The 25,990-nt window shown below is 34.0% G+C and overlaps 2 protein-coding genes across 4 annotated transcripts in view; one reads left to right on the top strand and one right to left on the bottom strand.

Moving 5' to 3' along the window:
- Positions 1-25,990, top strand: part of LOC128165509 (trafficking protein particle complex subunit 13-like) — a 44,698-nt gene that overhangs the window by 8,034 nt on the left and 10,674 nt on the right. The window contains exons 2-3 of the mRNA XM_052830129.1: positions 23,531-23,699; positions 24,098-24,182. Coding sequence (XP_052686089.1) covers positions 23,531-23,699; positions 24,098-24,182 — 254 coding nt within the window. The remainder of the gene's footprint in view (positions 1-23,530; positions 23,700-24,097; positions 24,183-25,990) is intronic.
- On the bottom strand, positions 1,244-24,224 carry LOC128165508 (sodium/bile acid cotransporter 5-like). Of its 3 annotated transcripts, none has more exons than XM_052830126.1 (4): positions 24,079-24,224; positions 8,482-10,709; positions 4,922-5,093; positions 1,244-2,211 (listed from the first exon to the last, which is right to left on the bottom strand). In XM_052830126.1, exons 2-4 carry the CDS (start codon positions 9,379-9,381, stop codon positions 1,511-1,513), a joined length of 1,773 nt encoding a protein of 590 aa, XP_052686086.1. In that variant the 5' UTR covers positions 9,382-10,709; positions 24,079-24,224; the 3' UTR covers positions 1,244-1,510. The 3 variants fall into 3 exon arrangements, with proteins under 3 accessions (XP_052686086.1, XP_052686087.1, XP_052686085.1); XM_052830127.1 differs by lacking the exon at positions 24,079-24,224 and adding an exon at positions 15,437-15,612; XM_052830125.1 differs by lacking the exon at positions 24,079-24,224 and adding an exon at positions 11,743-11,921.

The raw sequence follows: 25,990 nt of genomic DNA, 5'->3' as shown, positions 1-25,990 counted from the left end.
CAAATATTTTAGGCTTAAAATTTGAATATTAATTTTCCTATAACTTTATACAGGACTCTTTGTCTAGAGGATATTGGTATAGTCCAAAAATGAACATGACCATCAAGTCCTCTTAAGGTCTAACTATGAAAATCATTTGATTTCTTAACTGATTTTTCTGTGAGACAAAAATTTGTTTATGTACAGTGAAGCCCCGATGATTCAGACAACTGTAATCCAGATACTTTGTATTCAAGATAATTCTTAGTGGTTCTTACAATTTTAGTTCTTGCATTTTTATTTTGATGCTTCAACACTCCAAACAGTTTGGTTTGAAACAATGGTGTCTCAACTAACAATACTCCACTTTATCTTGTATCTTTTATAACCTCAAAAGGATTGAATCTTAGTTCTGAGATTATCAATGAAGTTACTAATTATAGATACAGTCAAACTTTCTTATCTCGAACAAGATGGGACTGTTTTAAATGATATCCAAGTATTTGAGATATAGAAGGTAAAATTCTTAAGGAATAAGTGGTTGGGACTTACAAATCACTTTGACATATCCATTGCATTCGAGATATCAGTGTTCGGGATATATCAAGGTTCAACTGTAATATTAATGTGAATGTCTGGTTTAAAGACTTATTTCCTTTGTCCAAAAATCTATTAATAATTGTGGTTTTAATATCTCCCATTTTCTCATGTTATAGGTGTATTTAAAACCACTGACCAACATAATTATTATTGTACAATACATTACTTGGAAATTAAACTCACAGAAATAATTACCTGGTACTGTTATATTTACAAAAATTAAAAGTTTTATAATTTTTATGTTCAATGCATAAATTTTACAATTAAAAATTGGGATAAGTAGTTTGTCATTCATAATCAGACACGTTATCATACTACAGTTTTATAGTGTTTTAGGCTCAAAGAAAGTACTTGTACAAAAGTTAAAAGTTTAGTATTTGTCTCTATTTCTGGAATTCAAATGACCTTGATTTGCTGCTATTGAGCTATTCACATTCTTTTTCTGAACTCTCATGTATACATATGGATTAAGAAAATTAACTGTCATATTAAATCTGTAATAGGATATTGATGACAGATCTAACCATGTTTTCAATAAACCATGGAACTATTTGCACATCATTCTTAAAGAATGATTCATTCATGATAATTATATAGTTAATACGATAACCTGATTGAGTCGGAAGTTTTCAAACCATTTAGTTCTTTTATGAAAATCATATGATTTTGTTCACTATTCTTTTAATATCTATAACATGGATTACAAAATGTGATACAATAAACTAAAAAGGAAAAAAATTCCAAATCTATCAAGTGCACATGTGCAGAGAAAAGGAAAGATATTTCAAATCGTTGTTTTTCACTTGGAACAGAGAGAAAGAACTAGAGTAAAATTGGCTAGTTTGTATGCTGAATAAATATTCCTCAAGAATGCAAAGTTATAATAAATTAATAGAGTTTGACTATTAGGTTATCTATTCATATAGTTGTGCTATAACACAGTGATTTTTTCACTAACGGACCCCTGGTCATCGTCCGTAACCTCTGTCACAAACAGAGGGGCGGAAAGGGCCGCCATATTGGCTTGATTGACAATACCAGAGGCGATACTAAAATGTCGAAATTGTTGCTGTTTCCTACTTTCCAGAAAGTTGCCTATACAACCTTTGAAGAATCTTAATATTGCTAATAACACATATATTCCTGGAATTGTGAACATCACCCATAAAGGAACCACTGATGCGAAATCGGCACTGTTCTTATTTGATGCTAGGGAAAACCGAATTGCTGCTAACACAATTAGAACGTTCAGACTGGAAGTTTCTAATGCCATGGATTTGCAAAAGGAGTCTTTTTGTCGGAATATTTTTCCGGTAATGTAGGCGACTGTAAAGCCACTGAGAGGTAGAAGGAAAGCGGATAGAACTGCATATTCATTGATACGATCAAAAACGTACATGTTGATATACACACCAAGTGTTATGTAAAGTATGGATGCCAGAAGCATCAATGGTTTTATAATCCAAGTTAGTAACCCATCTGCCACAGCCGGCTTAAACCGGTTAATCACAAGTCCAGCTGTGTAAGCAAAAAAGGTTGAAGCCAACCAGATTTCAAAGTTGTATATCGGAATGACTTTGTGGTCGCGGTAAAAGTATTGTCCAAGAACAAATATCCACAGAGGGGCTGTGCCTACAAAAAAAATGAAAATAAAATTAATTCTAATGAAAAGACAGTATGAAATTTTTAAATCATTTTATGTATTACATGAATTGTAAGTAAGAACCATAGACAAATAAAATTCTAATGATTTAAAACATTGTCTGTCAGTGAGTCAGAAAGAGAATATTTTCACTCTGTATTCAAATGTTTTTAAATGAATGCGACAATATTTGCATGTGTGATTTGGGTCAGTAAAATGTCCGTGTCCAATTGTCTGTTTGGGAAAAAAGTCCGCGATAAATCTTGGTTCCACTTATCTAGATTGATGTAAATGTATTGACAGTCCAATTCCACCAATCAGAAATGTCCTGCACCAATGAATTCTGTTTTAATTAGCCTGTTAACGGTGAATATTAGCCTTATAGTCATAATCTCAGAACTAATGTAAAAATTGCATGAACCAGCGACATTATTTGCCCGGAAGGAAGTAGAACTATTGATTCAAAGGTCTGGATTTCATTCTACGTATGGTCATAGGACTACTGCCTAATAAATTCCAGTTAGTTGGAATCAACATGAATTGGACGTATGCCCAATATAGCACACAAAATCACAGACTGTTAATGCAAGATATTATTCACTGCTTAACTTATAACGCTAATGGAAATTATCATGAAAAGTAATAACAAATTATCTGGCGAATGGTAGTTCTCATGAAAACTATTAATTACTTATGCTTGTGTTCCTAACCAAAGATTGATGAAATGTACTGTGTAACCATACTCTTGTGTTGTTTGAGGATTTTTAATTTTGAATACTGATGCTCGTAATTTAGACCCCTTTATGTAACAGGGAAATGATCACGTGTATTCTTGATCAGGCTTTTTGAATGCCATTCTCTGATCATGATGCTGCTATTTGGTTTTAATGTTGAAAACACAAAGCTTCCTGAGTATGTACTCCTGAAAACATGCATTCTTTAAGTGCATATAATCAGTGTCCAAACTATCAATATTTTGTTTAGGTAATTAACTTAAATTAAACTTGTTTGCAATTCATTTTTTGCCAGAAATGCTTCTATGAACTTTCGGTAGACCATTGCGTGCAGAATTTTTTTTGTAGTAGTTCTAAATTATAATATTCTCCGTGTTAATTATTACAACAGACACAGTTAATGAGGAAAAATGATTCTCCATCGTTTACATTGTGGACACAATGAAGTCTAATTATGTTTGAAATTGTCTGCATTTGAGTCGTTAAAATGATTGAGAGTGTGTACCAAGCAGTGTTCCTGACGTCAGTCCCTTCTCTGATTCCATCATTGCAGAGAATCAAATGGATGATTATGGAAAAACGACGATTGATTGATCGCCACTGTTTCTATATTGGTGTTTCATTTGTATCAAAGTCACCTTCTCTGGTTAATTATATTACGGCACAGAGACACTTGTCAAATTGTAACGATATTAGTTGTATTTGTCAGTCTTTGGTGGGAGTCTGATACTTTTTGATGCTAACATTAATCGTCTATTTCTGTTAAGAAAATTGATGTCACTTCACAAAGCTCACTGATAAAAATATTGTAATTAACATAAAAATTATGCTGGAAGATGTACTTTTGAGTTTTTCTATTTAAAGACATGTTCTTCAGATATGTCTCTTGATTTAGCCAGCAACAGTTTTAAATTTGATAAACAATGGAATTGGTTATGTCATTACATTGACTATTGCTTCAAACAAGGCTTATTGCTTTCTGAGCAATACTCCTCAATCTATACTGTTGCAATTTGCTTTGAGGGCACGATGGTAGCATGATTATGGGGAAAGCACTGGCTACGAAGCCCCCAGACTGGACTGATTAATGTAATTATGATAATTAACTGTAGCAGCAATTCTCTTAATGTGACTTTTGCATCATTAAGTAAATGTCTACAGTTGGTTGAAATTCTCAGCAAATTCGCAAGTCTAGATTTTAAGAAGCCTACAAGTTTTTACTAAATGCAACAGATGTACAACCCCAGTTTGATTTACATGTATATAATGACAATATTCTGGAAATGACTTTAAACACAAGTCCACTGTTGTTATTACATGTGTTGTTCAACATAATCTGGTCTTACTGCTGACAGTGGATCACTGTCAAACACACATACCTGTTCATATAATAGCTAGAGTTCAGTGACTTTGAGTAAGAGTTCATATACTGATAGGAATGAAATATTGCTTTAGTTTTCATCTCAGGTTTCAGAACAAAAGATTATTTCTAGCATTATTGACATGTTGACATTACTTTGAGATTGGTTGCCCTATATTGTAGTGTTGATATTGAAGTACCTATCTAATATCCACAGTTTCTTTACTGTGCTATCAAAACTTGGTCATTTATTGTTTTGTAGAATACATGTATAAGACATTTAACTGACTGTAGTCTCAAATTAGTCAGAGAATATATATACAGTCTAACTTCGTTATCTCGAACTAGATGGGACTGTTTAAAAACTTCGAGATATTCGAGATATCGAGAGTAGAATACTAAAAAAATAAGTAGTTGGGACTTAACAAATCACTTTGACATATCCATTGTATTCAAGATAGCAGTGTTCGAGATATCGAAGTTCAACTTTATGATAAATATGCATTCAGACAATGCAAACACAGCAGTGTCTTAAATTAGTTGTTTCCAAATAGATGTGCTAAATGTAGATTGATATGAGGGGAGAAAAAAGAAACACACAATTACCTAACATTGCCACAATGCTAATGAGATTCATGGCTAAACTTAATGGAAGATCTGCATCCCCAAGAATCACAGCAACATGGCCCAATCCTCCTCCCGGCACACAGGCAACACACAGCAACCCGAATCTCACATCATTGTTTAGTGGCAACATCATGGCAATCCCGAAGGCAAGCTGGAAAAGAACATTGATAGTCATCGTCAGCTTAGGATTCAGAACAATCGCGCAAGCAATGAATCAGACACACACTACATTCAATATTCAACAATTGGACTACTTTTCATCTTGATTAAATTGAGACCAAGGGAATGTAGGAAATGGGGAAAAATATTAAATATATTAGGAATACTCTGTGCTTAGCCCATAATAATCCATAAAATATAATCATAAATCGTAAAGGGCCACGGGAGATACATTCATTATGACATTTAAGATGGCAGGATTGATAGACACATTTACAGATTCTGTTGGTAGCTATTATTGATGACCATGTATTGCTGAGATGTTTGCACTGGAATAGAAGAAGCATTTGTGGTTTGTTCTGTCTAGAAAGAGAGCCACCATGCATCCTGCCTTTCTAGGATATGGGCCATTACAAAATCAATGCACATCTGAACAATTTCCACTGCTCCCTGGATACAAAGATTGGCTAAAGGAATAAATTTGTTCAGGAAATTGTCAGTTGAACCTTGTATACAAACTTATTATGGGTATGTGTCTTTACCACCGAGGATTTCTTAACACTCATAATAACCTAATTGCGGCATTAAGATAGGACTGCAGTCAGCAAGAGGCGATATTTATATGATTTGGTTCCACTGGAGGGCAAGACAGAATGTCACTGACTCTGGTGCCAGCTAAACCCACACAATCCAATTAGATCTTCAGCAGCCAGCAAAAGCTTGCACCAATCTGGCTGTATGCTGTGCTGGGTGTAAAATTTGTCACTTTTGTGACTTGCTCCTTCTATGGTGGCCAGAAAATGATTCTTGTTTTATCTTTGCTTGGGCTGTATAAATTCAAGAGAATGTTTTTTTTCCTGCAAATTTCTGAGTTTACCTTGCTCTCCAGCCAGTCTGAGCTGAAAATCCTTTTTTTGCAATATTGAATCAATACTGTGAATAGTCACTTCATGTTTTATTGATTAATTTTCAATAAATCATCAGCTATGTTCATAAATTGAGCCTGACTTTTACAATGCATGCCTTGCGTTTTGCAGTATTTTGGATAAATTACGTGTCAGAAGGAATTAATCACAGTCTGGTGTCAGCTCAGGTTTGCCGACCTAATAAACTACCCATCTCATGCAACCTCTTAGCCGGATTGGAAAAGAGAAAATCCGGATTTGTGTAAATCATTATTTTCTCACAATATCTTATTTTTGCAGACTATAGTACTTTTCTACACATAACACTGTACATGAAAAATGCCACTAAGTACTGTCCAGTTTAATACATGTACTAATTGAAAACAAAGTTTTTGTTTGCAACCTACATGAAAAATGGTGCACATTGATTACGGTGTGTTAGGGATATCTTTTATTGCATCAATGATGTCTATTTAAAAGGGAAAAATCACAGCAAGATGCAGATACATATGCTGGCACTATATAGCTGTTTGAATTTTTAGCAACATGGTCAGAGATGATTCTGATGAATCAAATTACATTTTTATTAAAATTTTAGCTTTTGTTTCAACAAGCTGTTGTTTAGATTGTTTTTTTTAAAGACTTATTTGCCTTTTGTGGCTGTATTACCAGATGTTGTTCAAACATAATGATACCATCTTCCCTATAATTTATGGATGGACAAATAGATAAACCAAAAAGCAAACTTCACACCTGCAAACGACAGTTGATTTGATATATGATGTTATTGCTATCAATTTAATTACATGTAGATAAGAAATTTTCTTATGAATGACTTGACAATATTTTGTTACTGGCAAGAAGCTACACAGATCCAGGAGGAAGGATGTTGGGCCTTTACCCCCTCTCTGTAATATCCAGAGGTGGTCTAAATTCATATCATAATGGGGTGAATTAATAAAACAGACACGAGGAAACAAGCATCCCTCATTCCCTCACTGACACGTATCCCCCCCCCCCCCCCCAAAAAAAAAAAAAAAAACCATTCTTGACCCTGAAAGATGTTCCATTAAGGTACCTCACTACACCCAGACTTATACTTTTTAAGACACTACGTAACAAGGTGGCGATTTTAATATTTTGTTAATCTGTTTATATCGTTCGATTCGGTTGTATATCGTCATAGCACAGTGGCTAAAGTATTGGGCTTCTGAACTGCAGATCACGAGGTTTTTTTTTCATTTTTTCATCCAAAATTGCACATAATCTTCTTATACATTATGATATCTATCATAATCAAGTAATTTTCTGCTGATTTGAGAGAATATTTCAAGGTGTAGTGAGCCACCTTAACAATTTTTTTTGTAAGCCTGCAGTCATGACAACTTGCTCTTTGTGTTTTAGGCTTTATTGAGTATGACCTTTTCCATGTATCTGAATCCCTTTTAAGTTATAAACTGTTGATTTTTTCACCATTTCCATGCCAAAATCTGTTATTATTTAAGTGGATTTGAATTGAAAGTGATGCATCTGATTGGATAACATAAGAATGAGCTGTTTTTGTAGAAGTACAGAACCAACCAACCCTCAGCCCACCGTCTAGGTATATATACACAAAAATGACATTTTGTTCAGAATTTGTCATTGTACCTAATTTATACAAACCACCAGCATCCATTCTCTGAAAATTATTTTTCTTTGTAAGTGGCTAGTTTCTTTTTTTTTCATTTGGAATGGAAAAAAATGTCATTATTTGAAATCGAGATACAAAATGCCTGTATTTTTGTGATCGATAAACACCTTCCTTTAAGCGTGTATACTACCATCGGGCTGAAAGAAATAACCCTACCATTCTATTGATTGGGTTGCTCTCTGCTTTGCATTTCTGTTGATCATACTAGCAGTGATTTACTTGATACAGTAATTTCTGAAAAAAAGGGTTTGATATGTCCAAATGAGGAGTGGTGGAAGATTTCATCTGCTGCTTTATCCATGTATTATAGAGCTGAGGTTGTTATTACCGACCTAGTTATAACAAGGAAATGGCCATGGTATAAAATCTAGCTTGGCCATGACCACAAGCAAGAGTAATAATAAGATTTCTCCTTCAGATGGAAAATCCCAGATTTGGACTTTTTTGTCTGCACATCATTTTCTTTACACAGGATTGAATAATGCTATTAGAATCGTAATAAAACATTCCCATGCAGGTTGGCAGGTTGCAGACATTTAGCTAAATGCCTTTAGAATCCTATCAAGGTTTATTCAGACCATTTGCGGTATTGCTTGACATCTCTCATGAGACTTAACCAGTATAAAATGTACCAAGCAGGTAACTTGCTAAGCTAATTTGATTGAACTGTCCTGCCTATCAGCTAGGGAAAAAAAAATCCAAGGATTGTGATTTTGTGTAATTAAAAGTCAGAGCAAAATTAATTAAAACCCTAGAGATTAATTACCATTTGATGTACTTACCACAGGCAAAATAAGGAACTGGCAACAGAATCCCACCACTAAGGAGACTGGGAACTTCAACTGTTTTTTCAGGCTATCTGTATCTGTCACACATCCAATTCCAAAGCTTATTAATATTGCAATAGCTGCTGCAGAACAATTAAAAGCAAAGTCCGAAGGTCTGACGGCCCTGGTCGCCTGTATGTCATATTCTGCATGTGCCAGTGTCTGGTAGGCTCCCTGCTTAACCATCTCTAAATCATTGGTGTCTGTCAGTGTTACGGACATCGTGGCATAGCCCATATGCATTGCCAAAACAGTGAAATTATTTGCAGAGTTCAGCTGGATGGATTTGTAAATGAGCGATGAAGTAACGGGTTGTTCTTCAGCCATTTTCTCACTCTTGTGTGTCTCTCCATCGTGAGTGTCTTTGGTTAGAAGGAGGCCCACTATCTCTCTGTCATGTGCCTGTATTACTACTATAAGACTGATATTGGAAAAGTCAAGTCTATCTTTAGTCTGTGAGAAATTCCCTGACTGGCTTCCCGTGCCGTTGTTGACATATTGGAGAATATTATTGGAAGTGCAGTTGAAATCGACCGTTCGATTAGACGCCACCACTAAGTCATTGATTGAAAGAGGGTTAAAGAAAAAACGGAACGTTTCATTTTGCCATATAGGGGAGTGAGGTAGATGCTGGAATGTAAGAGAGTCAGGACTGGAAATGTTAGACACAGTGCCATTATACTTCGGGGAGGAGTTGGAGTTAGATCTCAAGGGCACCAAGGTCATGTTGCTGAGGCTGGTGTCATTGGTCTCGGAGTAGGAGACATTGGGAGCCATTTGTTGGGAAGCACACTTAAAACATAATAAAGTGGTGAGAGCCACTACAAGGAGGACTCTGCAGTCGATTATTGGCATTGCCAGAGTGCAGGATCTACGAGCCCAGCTTTCTACAGTCACCGCGCAGAGTAATCAGTTCTTGTATGTCAGATCATAACATTGTATTGGCACTTTTCGATAATAACACTTAATTTATTAATTTTCAAGAAAGGGGAGATTCAGCGAATTATTGTTTCGAAGCAGGAAATGATTTCTAATAATATCCCATCGACGAATTATCCAATGCTTGGTAAATAAGTTTCCATTACCCCCTTGAAAAAGAATTGCACTTTTAAGAAACACACACAAACACGTACACAAATAAAAATCAATTTTTCACTGGTGAACTTGTAGTAAAAGTATAATCCTCTTGATATCTCACTGTTTACAACTCCCCTTTGTAGCAGACTGTTAAGGTGTGCATCAGAGCCACTTCAGGTAAATCATTTAGTGATGATGTTACACCTTTCCTGCCCAAGCACTTGGGATTTTGTGCACTTCAAAAGCCAGATTCCAATACATCATAACCACAAAAGTTGTTTTAACTCAATTGTAGTAGAATGTGTTACCTTCATCTTTTTGCAGAATTTGTTTTATAATACATGGATAGCTGCTTGGAAACAGTAACATTCACAACGCACTGTCGTAATATTTCCTCCCATTTATATAAACATATTATAGCAATATAATCATAGCAGAAGATGTTTTGTCTCTCTTCTGAGCAGTTGGTACTAACGTCAGTTCCAGCAAACCCTTCCAAGATGTCAGTGAAGTTTGGTAAATCTCAATGTATGGTATATAATCAACTGTGATCTATTTTTTATATGCTCCCAATTTATTTACCCTTTCCCAGGTTCACGCTGTTCAGATTAACATTACTTAATTAGTTTTCCTTCTTTTTACTTCTTTCACTCAATCAATAGTCCTCCTGCTGTTTCATGATGAAATCTTCATTTGAAAGAGAAAAAAATCAGAAGGGTATGTCGAGTGGTGAGTTTGTTGCCTGAGTGCTCTGTTGACATTTCCAGAATCAAATATAAAATGCTTCCGATCTCCGTAATTTAGAGACAAACGCTGTATTATCACATGTGTGTTGATCATAAATTTCAATGAAGTTCCAACCTAAAATTCAATAAAATTCACCAGAATCCTGGGAGTGAAGTATTGATTGAATTTTGAAAGCTGGCCACTATAGTTAAATATCTGTCTCCGTTGATGATGGAAATACCCTTGCTTAAAGTCCAACACGGATACCTGTAGATTTGTGTTCACCTCTATATGCTGTGTGTCCCTCCCGAAATAAAAAATTCAGTTCTGCGGTGAAAATAAGGTTAAGTTTTGATCTTCATTGTCATGCTCCAATATACCTGAAATACAAAAGGGAAAAAATATTCAATAACTTAATTTTGTTTACCAACCATGCAAAAGAATCAAGTAATGAAAAGTGAATAATTTATTAATACATTTGTTGAAATTGCTTTTTTTCCATCTCTGTTAAAAAAAAACATCATTAATTCACAGAAGTCAAATGGTACAATTTTTTGTTCTTGTAATTTACATTTTAAAATAATTGCTGTTGAAAACTGATGGATGGATTTCCAGATAAGTTCATTATTCAAACCATGTCTCTTTAGAATCCCCATCCTGATACAACCCAATAATCAATGGTCCTCACAGCCATATTTCAAAAATTAAATTCAGTGAATTTGAAATGAATTCGGAATCCAAAAGTTTGCCAAGAGTGAATGATCAGTTTTTACATATTGACTAAGAGGTCTGTTTGTCAGAGACATTAAGGGGAGTGTTGGTGTACTTTTCAAACCGTTTAATGTCTTAGTTGCATGCAAATCGTCTCATCCTGCTTGCCTGTTTTTGTCTGTAATTATTGCCAGTTGATACAAGATTAAGATTGAACATATCAAATGATTTCAAGGGTCTGTTTGTTGATCAAATAGTTAACATTCATGCATAAAAAATATTTATCAAAATATGAAGCTGCATGTATTCTCCGCATGCTGAAGTTGTAATGGATGGTCCTATATAACCAATGACTAATTATTTGGTCCTTTCATCATGATTTGCTGGAGGGCATAAAAATTAAAAGATGATTTGATTGATTTAATTAATCAGACTTGATACAATTTTAAGCTTTAGAGAAGGTGACATTTGTTCATTCAAAGAATAACGAATGCAAAAACTTTCAAATTTGCTGCTTGTTTGAGTTTAAAGAAAGACAACTCTAATTTGTCATTATATAAACACAAGCATTGCTAGAATAAACACATCAGAATTGTTTGAATTGTGGCCTATAAAGAATCCTCAGCTAAGTGAATTACTTTGTCTAAATATGATCTCTGAAGACTGGTCATCGAATATCATCAATAAACTTGATACACTTACCAAATTGATTTAAATTGCTACTATGTAAATCCCGCTTTTATTAATTAATCCTTTCCGCACTAAATCCATTTCACCTCAATCACAACAAATGCTTTCACAAAGTTCTATCCTGTATCTAGAACCCGTCCAATATACTACCGGTAGCTAAAATATCTCAAAGGAAAAATTTATACATTGATTATATCTATATACCTTCGGTAGTTGATTTTTTTTTCCCTGTAAAGTTGTGACTGGAATCGGCAGTGACAGGATTATTTATTTAAAGGCTTCAAGACAGAAAAATATATGTAAAGCTGATTGTTCCTATTTCAATAGCTTTCCTTTCAGAGTATTTATCAACCAAGTTTTTCAAAAATGCTGAGTGGAATAAGGAAGAAGTAAATATTAGTAGACATTTCTTTTCAGAGTTCTAAAGCCATTTCCATTAAAAGTATTTACTTACTATGTAGCGTAAACATGAATTCACGACCAACAAGGCCTGATTTTATTTTAATGAATGTTAAAGCTCCATTGGACAATAAAACTCCAATTCAATGACAGAGAACATTTTTAGAAACCAGGAGATAAATATATTAAATCCTCTTCTATTGTGTATTGTACAGTGCTTATTACACACTCTGCTCTCCTACATTTCTGATTTTGGAAGCCAAAATTGTTTCTTTGTGTGTGTTGTGAATGGGGCAATGCATTTATCATATGTGGTAGTCTTGAGGGTGTGATAATTGAAATCACAAACATGGCATAATTGAGTATTGTGGAAAAAAGGCCAGAAAAAACTAAACCAATTTAGTTGAAACTTGTTAGGAGGGTTGGAAAATATCGGTGTAATTGACTTCATATGACTCATTTATACACACAATTGTATGAATTGGGAACGATTACGAATAGCAGATTAAATTACACTATCATCCTATGCAAGATGCCATTACATCTTCTTAACCCAGTATTTCCCCCTACAGAAATATTGACTTTAAGGTCATGTGAACTTGATCTGGGACCTGATCAATGTCATGTTTTTCCTTGACTTGGATGTTACAAGATATAGTTCAGATAAGATTCCTCAACTAATTCTTGATGTAAATATTACCTGTATTTTTGAAAATGTGCACAAGTCAATGTTAGATATAAGATTTAAAGGAAACTTTTACTGTAGATTCCTATTTAAATGCGAGGAATTAATATCTGCGTTAAATCGCGAGAAACAATCTTCACAAATATTTATTCAGAATATGAGATCAATAAGAAATACAGGAAAAAGTTCTGTGTTCGCTATTTTATATTCTTGCGATTTGATACAAAACAGCAGGATCGCAGAAAATAAGTACTTGCGTAATATAAGGAATTTTTAGTATTGAGTTGGGTTTTATAATTTATTCATTTTTACTGAAATTTTGTCAATATGAAATTAAAAGCAGTCATTAAAACAGTTGGCTATTTAAAATAAATGAATATCTTGTGACCTTCACCTCACAGTGACCCAGAGTTCACGTGGGTTTATACGAGTAAGAGCATGAAGACTGAGAATCTTAAATTTAAATTGCATTCATTAAGCTCATGCAACATTTATCCAGTAATCTGAGGGTCGTGCATTTTACAGGTTAGGTCCTTTGATTGTCAATGCTGTCTGAAGTTAACGACTCTTCAGTAGTCTTTTAATCCTTGAGGACTTTTTATTATGTTATGTAAGTCAATAACTTAAACTATCTGCTTGTCCGAAACAAAATCTTTGATCATCTGTTTGAATTATCTCTGGAGTTTTCAGACCCCCCCCCCCCCCCCCCCAAATTTTGTACATGTAAAAAGAAATTCAATGTTTTTCAAATTTTGAGACATTGGACATATTGGAACTGTGAGATGCCAGGAACATATATTATAACACATGGCATTTGTCACAGGTAGACATAATTCAATTTGGTGCAGCTACATTTTCATGTTGATCAAAGCAAATTAATACATGTAGTTCTTATTTACAGATGCACACGTTTGAATGTATGATAAATGAATTGTATGAAAGAAATGGATCATGCCTGCATTTAAAAGAAATAATACAATTTTTAAAAGCATACCATTACACTGCAGTATGTAGATAAATTTCATTTTTATGTCATGTACCCAAAACCTAAGGAATACACAATGTAAAAATTGAGCTAGTATTTATGAGAAAGTCATGGCAGCAGTTAATTTGAAAAACTTTTCTTGACCAACTGCTTCTACTTTTATGCTTCTGGATTGTATAATACTGGTACATAATATTTTGCCATAACCTACAGACAATTTCATCAGAATTTTTAAAATAATGCAATTGTCTCTTTATTAATGAAATAGACACGATTGTAAAGAATGACCCCTTAATTCAGACTTAATCCCTCTAAAATTTTGAGTTCCTAGAGTAAGATCAATTTTTGCCAAGTAACTTTTTTTACCAGAGCATTGTTAGGCTACTATATCAACACATAAATTGCGTGGTGGCAAGATATGGTACTTGGCTAGACTTGATCTTTGGCCAGTATGGATATAGGAACAGTTCAATGATTGTCAGGGAGGGATGCATATATGTATACTGGTACACCCTATATGGCCTCGCCATACACATGCAACATACAACACTCAAAACAGCTAGTTGTAAGTTTTTGAAGACTTTGAATGTATGTATTTAAATAAGTCAGTGTCACAATGTCAGCATCAATTTCTAATGTCAAAGGTCACAACATGCCAACCTCTCATGAAACAGACAAGTTAGAAAGATTCCACATTAAAACCAGCCATGACAGCATATTTAAAGATGGTATGTTTAACAGACACCTGCTACCAAAAAAAATAATGGATTATTTTTGCCCCATTACTTTGAAAATATTTTAATTTGCAGTCAGAAACAGAATGTAAACAATGTTGGCATCTTAATTATTACATTTTTTATGATGAAGGAACCTCCTATATGCCCCATATTTTTCAAAATATTCTACCTTCTCATCAATAAAAGATGTGTATATCCATTTTTCCCCATTCGTGTTGTTTTAATGAGATCTTTTTTTACACTAAGTGTCAATACATAAAGGTGATGAGAGAAAGAGAAAAAGGAGATACCGTCCAATCAATAAAATAAAAAAAACTAATGTGATGAAAACTATCTTTGATCTAAGTTCTGGAGAAATTGTGTACTATCTTAGATTTAAGAATGGAGAGTATAGATCGGGGATAATCGGGATATTATTAGCATCCCCAGATCAATATTCACAGTTCTATCAAAACAAAACAAAAGCAAGAGTATTTTGAAATGGTTGTTCAAGATGGACATTTTTCACATTATTATTATTTTTCACGTATTTCAGCTCTTGCTGTTATTTCTAAATGACTTTAAACTAATTCATTTCAAACAGTTGATCACGTTTTAGATCATTACCATAAATAATAATTAACCATTATTTTACACCACATACACTGTAAGACCCTATTAAAAAACTCAAGAATTTGAAGTTGTGATATCATTACGTTGAAATATATACATTAATATAGTCACTTATGCCTCAAAATAAAACAACGTTTTCTAGCATCTTATTTACTCGTATTGTTTTTTTAGTGATAGATATACTTAAAAAAAGAAAAACCTACATGTGCTAACAGGTTTTTTCTCTTAGAAAAATCATGTTCACAAGAGGCCAGTATGAACACTGCATCAAAGAAAATCCTCACTTACCTAACGACGAGCAGAGCTGTGCAGTCTCATGTTCTAGCCACATTTCTGCAGATGTATAAACTTACAGCAGATACACCTCATAGCCCCTTACTTTCTCTAATTGATCAAAATTGAATGCGATTTCGAAGCATGATGATAATGAGCACTCGTGGAAATTGATTTCTTTCCGTGTGTGTGGAATAGTAGATGGTTGTCATATCCCTGCTTAAAGACTTACACTTTTAACCGGCAAGTCTATTTGTCAGTCTGTCAGTTCCAAACTTAATAATGATTTTGACCGGCTGATTAAATGGAAATGGACTGGGCTTTGCAACCTGACTATTGTGTTGTGATAGGAAGGAATGGTTTAATAACCTGACATCAAAACTCTTAGCCAGGGCTGCAAAACTAATAGCATGTCTAATGGAATGGTTGTTTTGCAGCCATGATATCTTTATGGTAAAGTCTTAACAATGGATCACATTGAATTATAAAAATCCTATAGATTTTGTTGTTAGAAGTATTTTAGGGTTCTTGTCCTTCAAAAATGCAAATGAATGTGTTTTTTTTACCTTCAAGAGGTAAAAGATTTTTTGTTATTTTCTCCTCTGAGAGCTTCTTATTGTAATCCCGATCAGACCCAGTTCTTAGTTGACCTAAGATGATGCTTCTACATGTAACAGTTTGTAGATCTGTATCAAACCTCCATTGTTTAGTCGAGGGTTCAAGGTTCCAAAAGGTTTAGAATCAAATTCTTCTTGAGAAAGTTTGACCAATAAACTTACAGTGGATGTCAAACACTGCAGGTTAATCCATACAGTCATAGTGTCTTTAAAAGAAATAAGAGGTACCTTATGTTTGTCCTGATCTGACCTAACTAAATCATTGTTAATCATATTACTTTGCCTTTGGATCCCTAGAAAGAGTACAACTATACAAAGTCCCTTAAGATGATTAACTGAGATCGGAGTTTATTCACTATTATTTGTATACATGTATTATCTTAAGTTTCATAATTTTTTTTAAATTTTCAACTGTTTCGCTTATTCTTTTATGGACCCCCCCCCCCAAAAAAAAAATTAAAAAAAATAGCAGTGTGATATTCTATATTTATTACACATAGGTTTTCAGAAAAGATGCCATCAAATGTCTGGAAAAAAATAAAAGGGGGGGGGATGGTGGTAGGGGTTATTTTTTTTTATTGTTGAACATTAACCAAACAAAAACACTTTAAATACATTGTTGTTTTATCTAAACAAAAGCATACTTTGTGACATAATGTTTCTTTTCTAATGCCTGCTTGAACATCCAGACACCTAGTGCCAGTTTTTCCTTAATCTTTGGCAATGAAATGGTGCTTTTGTCACATTGATTTCATGTCTACTGCACCGCTGTGTATTAGAGATTGCATGCTTTCTGAAATTTTGAAACCATTTCAGTCCCATGGTGCTGTCGTCTTCAAACTTTTTTTTCCCCCTGCAACGTTTCCGAGTGTAAAGATGACATCATTGAGTAGGCGTTCTGTGGTAGAGAATCAAGCTGGAATTCTTTATTAAGGGCCTCTAATGGTGGCACACATTTTATTATCAGCAAAGTGAATTAGTATTGAATATTAAAATCCTTTGGAATTTAGCTCCAAGGTTTTCAAAGTAGGATGAATTCAATTAACCGTGATCATGTTTAATTCATTTATTGATTAATTGAAAACTTTTATAGTATACTTCCTTGGACACATATTGGGATTACCACACTGTTCTTACCCACAGCAACCCTCATTTAGATTTGATTGTCTATAATGTTTGATAGCCTAGTTCGCTAAATTTATTTGCACTCAATAAATGATGTCAGAATAAAGTGCCAGCACATGTACTCTGAAACTTAGATCAGTGTACTCACTGAGCTAGCTATTTTTCTAGGTGGAAATGAGGGTCTAAAAGAAGGGGAGATAAACCTCATTTTTTATGTAGAATAAGGTGGTGGTCAACTAATATTTATTTTGCTATAAATTACTCTCACTTTCCAAAATACATTACTGTAGTAAATGTACAAAAAAGTTGACTTTTTGTCAATGATCACGGCTTTAAATTTGACTCTTGAAAACATGGATAGAGAGTTTTAAAGTTAAGCAGTTTGACTAATAATTGAGAAATATGAGACTTATTACACCACTTTTATATGTCAGTAGTTGAATTTAAGAAGAAAAACACCAAATGCTGTGCCAGACATGCATGATACATGTACTGAAATTTGCCATTTACAAGAGATTTTACCTTCTGGTCTCAAATTTGGCAAGTGTCTATATGAATACTGAAATATTTGTGGACTGTGCAGTTTAAATGAATCTCAGATTAGTCTGTGTAGTAATCCTCATTTATAGCAAATTTCAAGGGCCATAAAAAAAACTTTTTTATAACAGTATAGAGAATTCATAAGAAATCTTTTAGTTAATTTGTTGTAGAATAATTTTATAGATTACTGTACTTTAAACTATCGAAAGGTTATAAAATCAAAATCACAGCCATTTCAACAAAATGTCAATAAATATAACCTTTTCACTACTTTTTTAACATTTTCTCAAAATATTTGATTCGAGTATTTTAGTTGTACTTATGCCTCCTTAAATTTTTTGTGTCTTCAAATATTCATTACAGAAATGATAAAATACGGTACGTTAAAATTTGGCCACTGGAAGTCTTAAAATCACTTTGTTAAGCTTGTAAATTTGTTATACAGTAGCCATGTTCATTATGTGTGACAGTTTTCTATCTATAGGCGCATATAAGAACTTTGCCGGGACATTCATAAATTCGCTGTAATAATCATGTTCGTTATATTCAAGTTTTGCTGTAATAACTACTGCCAGTGTTTGATTTGAGGTTAGACTATACTAAAGTGAAGTGGCACTGATATTTTCAAGATCATTTAAAATTACCACCCCCAAAAAGCTAACATACTCATTTGCTGTATAAAGATCATCAGCGATAGTTTCCATCTCCTGCAATTTTGATTTATTTTTTGCAGTATCATAACTGCGATAAAACTGATGCCAAAACACGGCTATTGTCTTATAGCATTACTGCAGCTTTGGGCTATGTGGTTAGCTTCTTGACAATTTTCTTGTCTCTTTGAGTGCTATGTCTCTATATAATTATATGTCATGTCTTTTATATTCAATTGATTTTTTAGACTTGGTTTGCAAAAAAAAAAAACGAAGACTAGAATTATCTTCTGTCCTGGGCTGAAAAGATTATCACAGTAATTTGAAAAAATATTGCAGTTCGAACTTTAGATAGCAAAACTTTAGGGTACGAATTCTTCTGACCAATAATGAGCTTTGATGAAGGAATTGATTTCAACAGTGTACAAGTTAAAGTGCTGGATATATTTCATTTAATTCCCACTTCCTCATAAACTACAGTAATATTTTTTTCTTAAGTCCTCTGACTGTTGTAAGGATAAGACTATCAAGTTCTCTAATTTGGATAATACTCCTGCACATTAGCCTGGCTGAGGAGATAACAGGTTGGTTGTCAAATAATGTTATTGTCCCACCAACTCAGTTCATGTAATGCAATTTGGCAAGGTCTAGACAAACCAAAACATGGCTGAGCTAGACATCACACCACTGACCCCAATAATGACTTTACACTGCCAGATATCCAGGACAAATGGTCAACCAGGCTTTGCACGAGAGAGAGAGAGAGAGAGAGAGAGAGAGAGAGAGAGAGAGAAAATGTCTCTCTTAGACACCCACTCCTACTTCCAAGATTAAAAAGTCTTTCTAAGGAGGCTGGGTGCAGGGTCAACAAATTACCAATCAGGGTTGCATGCTTTCAAGATCGTAGCAGCTATATATATAGCTGATGCTAGGTCGTAGATATTTGGGTTTATTGAATGGCTGCTTAACAAGTTTAGCTGCTAGGTCTCTGATTTGAAGTTGGAAATATTTAACTTCAAAAAATTACATATACAGGTATTTAAGCTTCGAAATTTGAACATTTTTTATATCTTCTTGAGGAGATCAATATAGAGCCTTTTGTAAACAAAACTGAAAATGAGGCTGATTTGAAAGCTGCATGGTCCCATTGTTTTACTATAATACAGCTTCAAATAATTTTCCATACAAACCAATTATCTTAGAAAGATATAGACTTTTGCCTATTTACACCAGCAGAATTGGTCTCCTTTCAAAGTTAGAAATATTCAAAGTAAATAAGATATTTTCTTCATTGGCAACCAAAAAAAACAAACCAAACTGCATTATGGGGATGTTTAAAAAAAACGTTTGGTTTCGCCCTCCAAATGATTAGTTTTATTTAATCTGCATGTTATGCATTGATTGTAAACAAAGCAAACTTACGAAATTTTAGTTAGCAAAGTGTGTATATAGGTTTAATTTTGATTTGCCAAAAACATGATTACCCTTATTAGTAGCGATGTCAAAGTCGTAATTCAACTTTAGCTGTGTCTACTTCAGGGGCGAATTCTGATATGATGCACAAAAAAAAAACATGTGATGTTTATTTTTAAAACAAAATTTGTTCATCATTTTTTCATTGAAATATGGCATAATTGACTGAGAAAACTACTGCAGTGCCTTTCATTATACACATACTGTACTTAGCATAACCATCTTTTAAAAGCGATCACAAAATTTGATATAAAATTGGACCAAGCAGCTTGAAGTGAGAAATGCACAGATTTTTAGGCAAAGGGTAAGAGTTGGACAAATCTTGTTGATTTCAAAAAATGGCCAACAATGAAATAGACTTACATCACATTACTATTTGACACAACTACAGAAAGTCCAAGGTTTTTGTAAAAAGGGTATCGATATTCTAAAATGGTCAAGACCATCTAGTCCACTAAAAGATTATTGCATTCCAATGTGTAGGGCTTATTTAACTTAAGGTACTTCACTACACCGAGACTTATACTTTTTAAGACACTTCGTCACAAGATGGAGATTTAAATGTTTTGTTAAACTGTTTTTATCAATCGATTCAGATGTATATCATCATAGCACAGTGGTTAAAGTATTAGGGGCTTGTGAACCGCAGGTCATGAGTTCAAATCCACCTGAGGCATTTGTTTATGTTTACTGAATGAAATTTTTGAAAATATCATTTTTTATCTAAAATTGCATATTTTGTCACCTATTTGACATATATACTTCTTATCCATCATGCTTTCTATCATAATCAAGTAATTTTCTACTGATTTGAGAAACTATTTCAAGATGTAGTAAGGCACCTTAAGCCTTGTACCATCATTGGATGCTAAGACACTGCATTCACATTTTTGTTTTTTGGGGGTCAGAATGCATCAAAATTATTTAAATTGGTGATAAACATGAAAATGCATGTAAGAGTCTAGACAGGAAAAGGATGTACATTTTCCAAGATCGAGTTTGCTAAAACAAGATCAACTAAATGGTTTGAAGTCATCACAGTTTAATGTTTATGACCTTAGCATTTGAATAAATTAACAAATGGTCAGATAATGTACCAGTATAAGTGAATTAAAACAGTGTACAAATTCTGCTCTACTGTTTCCATACAAGGAACATCAAGCCATATTGGCAGCCAATATTTGTATAAACATCAGTTCCAAATTAACAAACAAACTCCCAGTGGGGCTAGTCTATTATTGAAACTGTAGCATGGATAGGAGCAAAAATCAAAAATAATATTCAATATTTATCACCCTCCTGATTGAATCTGAATCCAGCCTTTTCCTAAGTAACCTCGCTGAAAAGCCGAGGAAGGAAACCATGTGGGAATTCAGTGGATACAGATATGAGGTTTATTGTCTGTTGCACGCATTATGCATTTACATATCACAATCAATTTATTAAATATCCTGATGAATGTCATTACTGTCATAAGGTGCCTCCTTTAGCACCGCTGTTTGCAGAGTTACTGTTTAGTGTTTCAGTATGTTGAGCTTGTATACTCATTGTGTTCCAAACTCTGCTCTCATATTTTTGGGTAGTGCGGTTCCAAAATGAGCTAAGAGTTGATCATAGCAGCATAATTAGTTTAATGTTTCTCTTTGACAGCTAGGGCAAATTTGCTATTAGTGTTATCCACCAATGCCGACTGAATTGTGAAGAATCTTTTCCTTCATTTTTTATGGCTATCACATATTTAAAAAAATGAAGAGAATTCACCAGAAATGTGTGATAAATTATGGATCTACTTGTCAGTTTAGTACTTGCATGAGCCCCAATACTCTAGCTGTGGTTCTTGTGGTAGCATTAGAGTATGTTCTTTGTCATTTTGTTACAAATCTGCCAGCAAATTATCGTGGCAGACATCTGAAATGGATCTCCCTCCCACAACACTGATGACATCAAGCATAAACATCTATGCATGATATTTACCCGAGGCTCAGAAACGCAGTTTTCTCTCCCCTAAACCTGGTTCAAACTTGTATCTGTTGATTGCACTCATAGATTTTGTTAAATGTTGAAGTGATATCATCAGATATCTGTAACATTAGGTAAATCTTTACTTTTTAGGAGTGATGACTCAATTTTTTTTTTTTTTTTGGCAGATTTGCATTCTGCTTGGAAGTTGAATGATTAATAAATGTTGAAATTTTTTAACGATCTTGCATATACATGTACACTAAAAAACATTTGAAAGCAAAGATTGTGTTCAACTAAAGCAGGTGTTCACTTAATGATTGTCACGCATTCCAAATTTTTGTAGAGTGAGAGAAGTTTGGTTTTTTTTCATTTATTTTTCAACAACTTGCCTTGGAGTTTTATTTCAAAATAAACATCAACATCTCTCTCTCTCTCTCTCTCTCTCTCTCTCTCTCTCTCTCTCTCTCTCTCTCTCTCTCTCACATACTTTGTACATGGAGTTCAAGATCAAACAACTGCATTGAATTATTACTGTACTGATATAAGCAATTATAGATGGAAATACTCATGATATATTGTGCATGTACTATGCCTAAATAGTAGTCATAATACTTGGTGGATGAGCCGGACAATTTATAACTATATCTACTTGCTAAGATTTTTATTGTCTTATTTTCCCTTTTTAAAGCGCTAAGCATAGCTGCAGCGCTTTTTTGTCGCCAGATTTCTGATCCTACTTCCACTTTCGATTTTGCATTTCCGAAATACCGCCACCTACTGGCGGATGCTAGAGAAGTCGTACCCTGGAGAAGTCGTACTCGGGAGAACTCATAACAATGCAGTAGGGAAAATATTTCTTCAAGTCATCCTGCATGCAGATACATTTGTTCTAACCGTATTAAATTGGGAGTAAATTCAATTAATGAATATTATTATTATATATCGGATATGGGTGCTCCTAAAGACATCACATTCATGATGATGATTTCTTTCCAATTCTAATTTTTGGGGAAAAATGCATTTGTTTGTGTATTGTGGAATAACTTAGCAAAAACACATGTGCATCCATCAAGGCGTGAGAGTTTGTAACATCGAAGTTACACGTGAGCTTAAAAAGCACAAGACCATAAGTCAAGAACTTTTCAACCTTCTTCCCCTTAAAAAAAAAAACATGCATAAAAAATTCAAATGATCTTGCATTATAACAAAACTTGGATCGTCAGACACCTTACACATGCTTTTTCATTACATAAAAGATTATCCCTTGTCGCAGGTGGAAATGGCCCAAATTCAAAGGAAAAATCGGTAACCATTTTTCCTTAGCCCTGTTTTGACGTGACCTAAGATGAAATACTGTTGTGACATTTGAATCGGCATCCATGACAACACCCTTTAAATTAAATTATGTTGGAACACGCTACTTTTTACGTATGATAAGATGTGAGCTAGAGACTTCATTAAATTTATTGATATACCCTAAAATATACCGCAGAAGAGACTGTCTATGATTAAACACTTTCTTCCCGGCTTAGCGCTTTCCAGTACTTTAAGTACTTTGATTTACTTAATTATAAGATCTAGCAAAAATTGATTCAATTATTTGAAAAAATTAAACATCTAACCAGGTTAGCTATGTTGTCCATGGTCAGTTGTCATATAACAGTGACAATATTTTAATCAATTTTCTTTAAATTTTGTTTTGATGTGTTAATGCAGTATGAATTTGCATCCTCTGATTTTAGTGATGAGGCTCACCAAGCCCTCTCTTATGCCGTACCACCCCCTAATTAGTGACACTAGAGATCTTCAAGGGGAACTACTCCATGGAATTCAGGAATCGGATATTGCACAGCCCAGTGGGGTTCCTTATTTTGGGCTTGGAGATTTATTAACTTTGCCACAAAATTTTGGGTAAATTCTAATATAATTAATAATTAGTTATTATTGATTAAAACCAGAATTATCTGAACATGGAATAAAGAATTCTATAGAGATGGAAACCAAAGTGCTACAGATTATTAAGTTACTTTGAAACAATTTTTGGAGTAATAAGATTATTCATTGTATGAAAAGTCAGAGTAATTATGTAAAACATTTTGTAAATGAAAAGAATTTAAGAATGTTGAAGTGAAAAATTTCAGACATTCTAGATATTTTCTTTTGAAAAAAATGTTTTGCTGTAGCTAAGGTTTAAAGTTTGAGCAATATTTTCTGTTTAGATTTCAAGATGCTCAAAATTTTATTAAATTATTCATATATAAAAATCTAGCATTCAGATATTTACTCTTACCTTTTGTTTATTTGTACAGGAACATTTTCCTTGGTGAGACGTTTTCCAGCTACATCAGTGTTCACAATGACAGTACACAGCAGTGCCGAGACATCACTTTAAAGGTATAACCAACCATCTTCACTTAATATGAAACATATGCCCTCTTCTTATCCAAAGTTTGCAATACACTTGCACAGTGAAAATACTGCGAGAGACATTTTTTTGCCCTATATATTACAGAGATATGAAAAGGAGCAATATGCCAGAAAGCTGTTAATTTGTAACTAACAGACCAAGATGGTGTCACCTGCGAAAAGCACAAAAAGCATGGATCTGTCAGTTCTTAAAGAATGATCATTGTTTTTGTAGAAGGGAGGCTCGTAATCCATATAATTTAACATGAGTTGTTTTTCCCTGCTGTGCGATTATGCTTGAAAGCTCTCTGTAATGCTTGCACTGTTCTACGTTTCAGTAAAATTATGAAGATGGGGAAGAGAAAAAAAGTTTTCTTGTAGTAGTGAATGGGCAAGTTTTTTGTTACATCCACTGCGAAGTATCTAATGCATGCTGCTGAGAGGAGTGGATTGGGAGGGTTATAATCTTATCTGTCTTTATACTGGAGGGTGATCTAAGTCACTGCCATTGACAAGCACTTTGTATGGGGATCTTAAGCATCATAAAACGCAACCCTGAGCCAGTGCAGCTGGCTGCATCCAGTGCACTGTCCTGCTGTGCCCCCTGTCTCTGTGTACAGCTACATGTACTGGTGAAAGTGATGGGAAAAAGCAGATCAACAACAATTGATAGGAAAACCTCCAAGGATGATAGTGGTTTATTTGTGCTGCAATGGTTTATATTGCCATAGTAAACCCAGAACTACACAAGTAATCACTTATTATAAGAGGTCATCATTTCACCTGATTGTTTATTGAACACTGGTTGGCTTGCTTATTCATTTGGTAATAATTGGAAATTGTGTCTAGTTTTCTCTCTCTCTCTCTCTCTCTCTCTCTCTCTCTCTCTCTCTTTGAGATAAGATTTTAATTTGATGAAAGTGATGAAAGACAATACGGTACAGTACCAGCATGTAGTTATTAGGTGCAGATTTTGAGTCATGGGCTCAAGGCCACACAAAGATATACATTTGAATTATAAAGTGGTTTTTGAAGTAGTTGCAGTCAGTTCTTCCTTTTTCCCTATTGGCAATAAAAAGATTAAAGGAAATTTCTAAATCATACTTGATCTTTTAAATAACAAGAGTAAAGACAGAATCCCAAGAAGCATTAGCAAAATGCAGCTGGCTAATTGACAAACTATGCCATTAATTATCAAGAAGGTTAGAAATATCATTTATAAATATATCTAGTGCTGCATGGAGATACATCAGGAAAATCTGCCAGCCATTGATATTTCTAAATGTCACAACCGATCTTATTTTTGCCGTACACCAGTTGGCTTCTATCGACATATCTATTCAGGAAAAGGTTTTTATCTCGCTTCATACCTTCCGAACACCTATTGATCTGCTTCTGCATTTTTAATAGGAGAATCATTGTCAGCAAAAGTCATACCTTATGCATGATGGGTTTTTTGTCCCTAGCATTTAATATAGAGCTCTGGTTGGATTTTAATTTTTTTCAAAGGACTGCAGTGTAAATCATACAGCACTAGCATCCAGCAGAGTCGAGCTTATTGTGTGTAAACTGGAATAAGAGCACCTGATTCCCAGTTCAATGATCCTGATATTATCAAAACCTTAAAAATCTTCAACCAATCCACATCTTGTCTATAAATAGGAATTTTACAACTGTGTATTGCTGATCTGTGAAGCAACAACAAACAGAATAGAATACACCATTAAAATTTCATGATTTTTTTTTATAAATGAAATGTTCAAATTACTTTGTAATAGATATACTGATAATGGTAC

The sequence above is a fragment of the Crassostrea angulata genome, chromosome 10 (assembly GCF_025612915.1).
Source record: "Crassostrea angulata isolate pt1a10 chromosome 10, ASM2561291v2, whole genome shotgun sequence".
In the NCBI taxonomy this organism is placed as follows: Eukaryota; Metazoa; Mollusca; class Bivalvia; order Ostreida; family Ostreidae; genus Magallana; species Magallana angulata.
The sequence above is the reverse complement of the archived record's forward strand: the minus strand, read 5'-3'. Positions and strand labels throughout refer to the sequence as shown.